At 40.5% G+C, this 9,872-nt stretch overlaps 1 protein-coding gene across 2 annotated transcripts in view; it reads left to right on the forward strand.

Moving 5' to 3' along the window:
- The window catches only part of LOC111837177 (protein O-mannosyl-transferase TMTC2-like), a 31,589-nt gene extending 23,489 nt beyond the window's left edge, over positions 1–8,100 (forward strand). Inside the window, exons 8-12 of one of the 2 annotated variants that reach the window (XM_023799025.2) lie at positions 100–221; positions 889–970; positions 3,828–3,942; positions 5,833–5,896; positions 6,186–8,100. In XM_023799025.2, the coding sequence (XP_023654793.2) occupies positions 100–221; positions 889–970; positions 3,828–3,942; positions 5,833–5,896; positions 6,186–6,419 (617 nt within the window). In that variant the 3' untranslated portion in view covers positions 6,420–8,100. Of the gene's footprint in view, positions 1–99; positions 222–888; positions 971–3,827; positions 3,943–5,832; positions 5,897–6,185 lie in introns of those variants that run through there. The other variant, XR_011989612.1, reaches the window with a different exon arrangement.
- The last annotated feature ends 1,772 nt before the right edge of the window (positions 8,101–9,872 follow it).

Genomic DNA, 9,872 nt, shown 5'->3' on the forward strand with positions numbered 1-9,872 from the left:
TGGGAAGAAAGTCGGGTTTACGTGTCAGGGTTACCACTGGCACAGCTGGATGGCTGTGAATGGCGACTGAGCTAAGACGCATCCCCGTCCCCACAACAGGAGAGGCCTACCTGAGACTGAACAAGCTGCCCGAGGCTGAACGCTGGTACCGGGAGTCGCTGAGGGCCAAGCCTGACCATGTCCCTGCCCACCTGACTTATGGGAAGCTCCTGGCCCTCACTGTAATGCCCTTACACTACCGTCCTCATCCTCAGATTAGTCTTAATTATCCAAGTTTCCTAATAATGTGGATTTTCTCGAGGAACAAAGCAACAGAATGGATCAGGGAGAATTAAGACCAAAATTCTCAGCAGTTATAAATGTTTTCAGAATATGCCCAATCTTCACGACGAGTCAGCAACAGAATGCTGTATGTTTTAATACTGCCTGGGAAGTAAATCTGGCAGATAGATGAGCCATGAGGAAGTAAAGAGCAGCTTAATCAATCAGAAAAATTTAGAGATCCACTAAGACAAACTGTTTTCTTAAAGACGTGACAGTTCCAAGAATTGTGACTTTGGCCTATTCTTACAAGTACAGCTCTCATCTGTGATACAGTCATTAGAGGTCTAAAAATATACAGCAAATTGGGACAGTAGTGGCACCAGCCTGGTATACAGGATGAAGTACTCTTCATTATTCCAAGCTTCATCCTTTAAACCTACCTTTCTTGACAAAGCAAAATGTGTCAAATGCACAATGACTTTTCAGCATAAGTAAGGCTTCCTCAGATGCTAGCAAACGTAGGCAGTTTTTGAACTAAGAAAATTGATCAAAGCAGCCTTGTATATATAATGATGTGCTTACAGATGAAAGTCATTTAAAATTATCCTGTTTGTTTCCTTCCAGGGGCAAAAGGCAGAAGCTGAAAAGTACTTTCTGAAGGCTATTAAGTTGGACCCTTCAAAAGGGAACTCTTATATGCACTATGGTGAGTACAGAACTTGCTAAATATTCCTCTTAATGTTTGCTCAGAAAACACATGGTTTGCTGCAAGTCTTGAACTTACTGTCCAGGGCTGGGAAATTTTACTGTAAAATCAGGGCAGATGCATTTCCCAGTAACAAGAATAAATGCAAAGATTGTCCCAGAATAACTGCTAGGATAATTGCATCACCGTTAGCCAATGAAAATAACACTAAACATTCAAATCCTGCAGAGCTGTCTTGATTCCCTGCTGCTGTGTTAAAGTTCTGGGTTTTTAAAGAGTCATTGTTTCAATTACTTTGGAAAGATAGACAAATATGGGAGGTATTTTCTGCAAAAAATAAAATGAAAATGAAATTGATAAAAAGAAAATACAATCTCCACTTTGCCATTTAGTTTCCATAGTCTGTGCGCAAAAATCCTGCAAAAATGAAAAAGAAATCAAAATAACACCATTTGCATTTTCATTTTCCACTCAGGCACGAGTAATTTGTGCAAAAATTAAGTATAAAATTAAAAGAACACTTTGTCTTTTCATTATCTCTTTTGCATTTTCATTTTCAATATACTCGCGGTATTTTAGTGTCATAATTCAAATGAAACCGCTAATCGGTAAAAGAAAGAGCAATATCGACTTTGCATTTGCTTTATCTTCACAGCATGCACATTAACTGCTAAAATTTAAATTAAAATGAAATCTTTTCATCATATTTACTTTTCTGAGGCTTATCGGTACATCTATGACAATATTAAAAAGAAAACTCAAAATGGATAAACCGAAATCAAAGTGCCCGTTTGGATTTTCATTTTCAGCACAAACAGCACTGAGGCTGTAAAAATGAAAAGACAAACACAAATGAGTTACAGTGCCATCTACTGCACTTTGGCTTTTCGTTTTCCATTTAGCATTTTCGTTTCCTACTTTTCATTTTCGTTTTCAAGTTCACATCATGCAAATATATGCTAATAAGGTGGGTGGGTCGATGGGCGTGTCTATGACTACAAAAAAGGACTGTGACCATCAAGAACCGTACTGTACCTGCCAACAGAATGGCGAATGTTGTTCGGGAAACGGTGCGGGAGTTATTAGAGTTGGCAAACTCCACTGGTGAACTGGATGAAAATTTCATTTTATTAAGATTTGAAGTTATAATAGACCGGCTTGGATATGTCGAGGCATTAACCGACGTAGAGGTGAATTCGGCTGTGTGGCGAAATTTATACGAGGTAGTGTACGGTTATGGTATGCAGGACACCAGTGGTTTTATGATTGGCTAGAAAATGAATTAATTTGATTGGTGGATATGCGAGCAAATATTTATCTGCAAAGCGCTAGGCAAATTAGTGCCAAAATTATTTATATGCGCAAGTGTGAATTTGCACTCGCAGGTTGGTATTTGCAAGAGGACTTGGATTTGCAATACAGGTTTTGTACTTGAAAACCATTCTATCTTTGTAAAAAATATTTTTATGAAGATGTTTGGTTTCGCATTTACAAAAAATATTGACTTGTATTTGCAAAATATTTTTTTTTGCGAATGAAAATTGTGTTCAGTGTGAGCAAATTTCTTTTTACGGGTGCAAATTGGAAAGTACACATACAAGTACATATGGCACTATTCTGACTCCATACACTACCTCGTATAAATTTCGCCACACGGCCGAATTCACCTCTACGTCGGTTAATGCCTCGACATATCCAAGCCAGTCTATTATAACTTCACATCTTAATAAAATGAAATTTTCATCCAGTTCGCCAGTGGAGTTTGCCAACTCTAGTAACTCCCGCACCGTTTCCCGAACAACATTCGCCATTCTGTTGGCAGGTACAGTACGGTTCTTGACGGTCACAGTCCTTTTTTGTAGTCATAGACACGCCCATCGACCCACCCGCCTTATTAGCATATATTTGCATGATGTGAACTTGAAAACGAAAATGAAAAGTAGGAAACGAAAATGCTAAATGGAAAACGAAAAGCCAAAGTGCAGTAGATGGCGCTGTAACTCATTTGTGTTTGTCTTTTCATTTTTACAGCCTCAGTGCTGTTTGTGCTGAAAATGAAAATCCAAACGGGCACTTTGATTTCGGTTTATCCATTTTGAGTTTTCTTTTTAATATTGTCATAGATGTACCGATAAGCCTCAGAAAAGTAAATATGATGAAAAGATTTCATTTTAATTTAAATTTTAGCAGTTAATGTGCATGCTGTGAAGATAAAGCAAATGCAAAGTCGATATTGCTCTTTCTTTTACCGATTAGCGGTTTCATTTGAATTATGACACTAAAATACCGCGAGTATATTGAAAATGAAAATGCAAAAGAGATAATGAAAAGACAAAGTGTTCTTTTAATTTTATACTTAATTTTTGCACAAATTACTCGTGCCTGAGTGGAAAATGAAAATGCAAATGGTGTTATTTTGATTTCTCTTTCATTTTTGCAGGATTTTTGCGCACAGACTATGGAAACTAAATGGCAAAGTGGAGATTGTATTTTCTTTTTATCAATTTCATTTTGATTTTATTTTTTGCAGAAAATACCTCCCATAAGACAAATGCCCTATTGCTTGGTTTATGATACAATTTTACCCAGCATGTTTACATGTAACAAATAATGCCTTAAGAAATCTCTTCCCCAGCAGTCTGAATGCTACTAATTATGTGTTGCTGCCCTTGGTGGTCCAGAATGATGTGTATGCTAAGTGCAGCATTTCAACCATAATTTTCCAGTGAATGTTTCAGAAAAAAGGTCTCAGCTACAAACTAATCCTCAGCTTGAGAGGACTAAGTAGACTGTAACTGAGCTTGAACTAGCACCTATTAAGCACTACAACATGGTCTCCTGTGTCTGTGACCCCCAGGTCAGTTTTTGTTGGAGGAATCGCGGCTTGCGGAGGCAGCAGAGGTGGCGAGGAAGGCCGTGGAGCTGGAGAAGGGCGAGTTCGATGTGGTCTTCAATGCCGCCCACATGCTCCGGTTTGTGCTATCTTCAGCTGGAGGGCTTTGGGAAGGAACTAGGAATGGCTGTGGCCATGTTGACCTGTTGGTTGACCCTGGGTGCAAAGCAGATTTTAGATGTAGCCCCTTCAGCCAACTGGTTTTCAGGAAATTTTCCATAGAAAGACCCTGGGGTTTGAATAACCCTTTCAAGAAACATTGGAATGAGGCTCAGCAATGGGCCGGCGCCCTAAACTGGGTACAGAAAATGGATAGATGGTTGGAGTGAGACCTTCTTCATTACACCTAATGTATTTAAGGTGTTTGTCCTGCATGCTGATATGGACAATCCCCAGCAGGAGTGGGGAAAATTAGTTTGGGTTGCTTGAAACAAGGGAGGCATGGCGATGCAGTGGTTAGCTTAGGTACCTCATAGCCCTGGGACTGGGCTTCCAGTCTCTGCCTTTGCTTTTCCAGTCCCCTTGTGTTGTCATGGGGCTTCCTCCTATGGGGCTTCCCCTTCCTTCTGTGGTATCTCCCCCATAGTCTAAAAACATGCTACGGTGAATTGCAGTCACCAAATTGCCCATAAGTGTCAGTGAATGGTGTGTGAGTGTGCCCTGCGATGAGTTGGCGCCCCATCCTGGGCTGTTCCCTGCCTTGTGCCCATAGCTACCAGGATAGGCTCTAGACCAGGGGTCTCCAACTCCGGTCCTGGAGAGCTACCGTCCAGTAGGTTTTCTATCATACCCGGCTTCTGATGAGCCACACCTGTTCTCAGGTAAATACCAGGAGCAGGTGTGGCTCATCAGAAGCCAAGTGGGATAGAAAACCTACTGGATTGTAGCTCTCCAGGACCGGAGTTGGAGACCCCTGCTCTAGACACTCCCCCCCCCCCACCCCGAATACGACAAGTGATTACAAAAATGGAAGGATGCTTCAAATGTGAGAACCCATGGCTCTAAATAAGAGTCTACAAAGAATCATCTACACATCCCAAAATATAATAGGACTGACATTGACATCTCTGGAGGATATCTCCAGAACACGCTGTCTTCATAGAACCACACTCATCCTGACTGATGCGGTTCATCCCTGTCACTGATTCTTTTCTCTGCTACCATCTGGGCGACGTTACAGAGCTGTGAAGGCTCGTACTTCTAGGCTGAAAAACAGTTTTGTACCGAGAGCCATCACGGAACTGAACTTGCTGAAATTGTGCCCTCCCTCTGCTCAACATCAGCGACTTTGACTTTGATTATTTAATGACTGGGGACTTTGTGTAATAGTGCTGTTGTGGTGTTTTTATTTATTAAGGTTATTTGTGCGAGTGAGTGGGTGCATGTGTGGAAGTGAGAGTATTTTTAGGAATTGGTATTTTTTTTAATATTTAAAATTTTAATTATCCATGATGCACTGCAAATTTCGTTGTACATTGTGCAATGACAATAAAGCTATTACAGTACTTCCTTACTTACTTACTTAAACATGTTCGTGTCCATCAGATTCTCATCCATATTGGGCAACACATTGAAAATACAAAAGGTTTGTTGGAGTTTGCCTATAAATGCGCAGGGAAATGTCACGTTTATATATGTGTGATTATATAGGAAATGAATGCCAGTATGACATATCTGAAGCCTGTAAGAACAATGCAGTTCTGTAGCCAAACAACAAAGATAACATCTATGTTTTACCCAATGACACCTTTTCCGCAGGCCATTGAAGTTCCTACATGAAAATAGATGTACTGAGGTGCACATCCCAGTTGCCAACCTGCGTGACGGGGGTGTTGCAACAACCCCTGCTTTTTTATTGTGTCTCTGGGTCACTTTGTTTTGATTCAAGACCCAGAAGCACTAATTAGCACAAAATTGGTCTTGGTGCCAGGAGTCTAAAATCACTGATGGTCATTCTTTTGCCCTGCAGACAAACGCGCCTGAATGAAGCAGCTGAGAACTATTACAGACTGGCGGCAAGCCTGAGACCCAATGTAAGCATCCCGATGTGTCTCAGAACCCGAGAAGATGGGCGGCAGGTACCATCTGGGAGTCCTGTAGCGATTATGGGCCAGTCAAAAAGTCACGGAAAAGGCCACCATGCAGTGTTGAAATGTTCTGCCACATGAAAAGATTTCGGGTTAACAAAAAAAAAAATGCAGTTTCGGCTTCTAAATATTGTGTTCTTTGTTCAGGGGGTGGTCTAAGGTCTTTGTGGGGCGGTTGATGTGGTTTCTGTGCAGATGCAGTGTAGTGTCCCCCATGTGTACAATGTTCTTCCAGTACCCTGTGGCCCTGATGAACCTTGGCGCCATCCTTCACCTCAACGGGAAGCTGCAGGAGGCCGAGACCAATTACATGAGAGCCCTCGAGCTCAAACCCCACGATGCTATCACCAAGTCCAATCTGCACAAGCTCTGGAACGTCATGGCCAAGCAAGGCATGAGAACCACAGACTCAAGACAGACACGGAGGGAGGAATCCAGGGACAAGGTTCTTCATGAACACAAAACGTGAAATCAGAGTGTCAACCTGAACACAGCCACTCCATACTATCAGAGGTGGACATTTCAGGTCCAGAAAGTACAAATACAAAGATTTTGTTCCAACCAACCACTGGTGTATGTTACAGTCACTGAGCACTCAACTGGTTGGTTGAAGCAAAAGCTTGGTCTTGATTTTTACTTTCTGGACCTGAAATGGTCACCTCTGCATACTATGCTGTATACTCTTAAGTAGAATATTTAGACAGAGGTAAAAAGGTAATCCCTTTCTCTAAATGACGATTAATTTAATTAGTCCTCTAATTTAAAGTGTGCTGTACTTAAAGCTACATTGAAGGCCTAAATCCTTCTGATAAACTTTAAGTAATGATTGATTGGCAGACATTAAATTAAGGTGAAAAATACGTCTAAAACATATCATTCTTAGTTTGTATTCATTACAGTTCATAGGTCCTTGTAAAAGTGCATCCTCAGCAGCCGATTGTAATGGTTACCACTCTGCCCCTTGGGCAACACGCAGTGTTTCCCAATCCAGTCCTCGGGGACCCACAGCCAGTCCATAGTTTTGCTTCTTTCCAGCTCCTGGTAAAACGTAGACTGTCTGGCAGGGAGCTGGGAGGGAGCAAAAACGCGGACCACTGTGGGTGCCTGAGGACCGGGTTGGGAAACACTGGGCTAATGGGCCCCGTGTGGACCTCGTTAATGAGATTAAGCTGCTGTGCTGGAGCTCGAACATGCAAACTACCATGACCACTAAGGATCAAGCAGTGTATCCCATATAAAACAGATCGGGGCCTCCACTCTCTGTCAGGGTCTGAGCTCTGCTGGTATTAATTCTTGAGTGTATGTTGAATTTTTCTGCCTGTGTGGGACACAGATGGGATGCTGTATTTCTCATGAGGACACAGCGGATGCGAAACAGTGGAGTGAATGCACTGATTACAATGGATCACAGTTCTAGCAGCCAAGATAGAAGAATTTTATACTATCAAGCCCAAAGGTACACAGTAAACGACCTGCAGAACGTAGCATAATCAGTCAAATTGGCTTCCATAGAAAAGGCATCAAGTCTGCTCACACATATGCCTTCTGTGTGTACATTTGGTCTTTCTACGTATTTGTATATTTTGATAGAAATGTATATTTGTTATGGGAGAAGAGTGCAAATGTTATCATCATAACAACAGGATAACAATGATTCATTAAGCAGGATATTCCTGAATTGATGTCTCCCTCTTTAAATGCAGTGTTAGAATGTTAAATTATTGAACATTATTGATTGTGTTTTCACAGAAAAATGTTTGTATCATTCATTATTCAGCAGAAAAATTTGAAATTAACCAATATGGTTTGTCCTCCATTTAGCGATGCATGAGCCCAAGTGAAGCAAAACTGCCACTGTCATAGTACTGTATAGATGAGAAGACGGTTTTTCATCCAACAGCAGAGTCAAAGAAAACAAAGGGAAAATCATAGTGCAGATTCTTCCTCAAGTGCCTCGACTCAGGGATTCCAATTCTCATTGAAGAAAAGTGCTAACAAGCACAAAGAATAATTAATTCTGTGTTTGTTTTTGAAAGTTGCATTTCTACAAATGATAGTGACCACGACTGTTCCTGTTTGTAAGATACGCTCTAGCATTTAGGTGCCTGACTAGATCTTGCTAGTTTTACCTTTTCACAATAAAAGTTTCATCAACCAACTTGTCTTTTATTTGATTCTGCGGAGCACATGTAAACATCTGCCATTCTTTATCATTTTGCAAAGGGTGTGCACACAAAGGGTGAAAACACAATTTTTGAATGAAAAACTGTAATGATGCAAGTTCCTCATATGTAATATTAATTGATCATGAGTTCTTTTCTTACCTAAAACTGTTTCCATGGAAACATTTCCTGAAATCAAAGGATGCTGGACTTTATCTCTGAATTATTTAGGACACTTTGAAGGATTCCTTGACATGGACATGATTTTGATATTACTAAATAACACACTGCCTATCTCAGGCAGCACAGAGCACAAGGAAGGGGTTAACCCTGGATAAGAGGTGAGTAATTTAAACAAAGGGTAAGTACAAAAACAGGACCACAATCCTACTGGCTAGTAAAAACATTGCATGTTGGACAACATTTTTAACTGAACTAGCCCAACTGGCTAGTAGCAAAAGTTAGTCTTTAGCCGATGCATTTTGAAAATTTCATTTAATGTGCTTCTCATGTTTACTACACCAGTACTGAATATTTCCCCTGAGTGGAATATAATTTTTAATGCTAATCGCAACATTCCCCAAGATGAGATTTCAGAATCTGCAGAAAGAAATTAATTAGAGAGCACAGGTCCATGGTCACCGATGTAGGTCAGAGAGTGAGCAACGACAAAAACCTAAAAAGAAAAGAAATAATATAATTGCCACTGCATCACGCCACATCACACATGGTGCAGTGGTTACAACTGGGGATGTATTGCTATTTGAAATTCTGCATGTTGGCTGTTGTCATGATTATGAAAAAAATATGTAACCAGACTGGCTTTAGTAAATATCCAGCAATTTAAACAAGTAACCTGTAAATCACCTTGAAAAAGATTTGACACACCTACTCTTAGAATAGTTTATTTGTAGTATTCTCTACATTTTAGAATAATTATTAAACAGCATATATGGAATTATGCATTAACCAAAGAAGTATTAATCAAAAAAATAATAATAATCTGCATGGGGCAAGTTTGATAATAATAATATCAATCTAGAGGGCTGCCGATTGAGTGGAGTAAGGGTCGGGGGGGATGCTTATTGTAGCATTTGATGGCCGCTGAATGTGCTTCTATGTTTGACCAGGGTGTGATGCAGGGGGTGTAAGGCATTGTCCATTATGGAGGAAATCATATTAGATAATCTCTTGGAGATAAAAACATAACATCATAAAACATGCAATCTGCAGACAATATTAGTGCAGTTAATGAGACCACCTCATGAAAATGGCTTAGAGAATAATGTAGGGTCAACCAGTTCCAGGAGTAATTGGGGTTAAGGCCTTGCTCAAGGGCCGGATGGTGAAATCACTTTGCTGACCATGGGATTTGACCTGGCAACATTCTGAGTCCCAACCCACAGAGCTGCCCCCCATTGTAGATGTAACAAAAGCATGTTAAAAGGTTAGTGTTAATTATAATTGTTGATTGTGGCAAATAGGAATGGGACTAATGAGATGTTGTTGTCCTTCAGAATAGGGGTCTGCTCAGCCTTGCAGTCTATCAACACAACACCAGAGGTTATTACCAGAACAGGCCTGGTGTCCACATCTTATAGGCCAATCTGATATTCCACTTGCTTTTTTGCTTGTTAATTTTGCTTTTTTCTTACGTTAAATCAATTACCTTAATCGTCTGATTGGGGAAATTATGAGGTCAACTCTTCTCCTGTTGGAGGTCACATTGGCTCAGGAAATGCAGCTAAAATGTAACCGTT

This window comes from Paramormyrops kingsleyae, chromosome 3, assembly GCF_048594095.1.
Source record: "Paramormyrops kingsleyae isolate MSU_618 chromosome 3, PKINGS_0.4, whole genome shotgun sequence".
Lineage (NCBI taxonomy): Eukaryota > Metazoa > Chordata > Actinopteri > Osteoglossiformes > Mormyridae > Paramormyrops > Paramormyrops kingsleyae.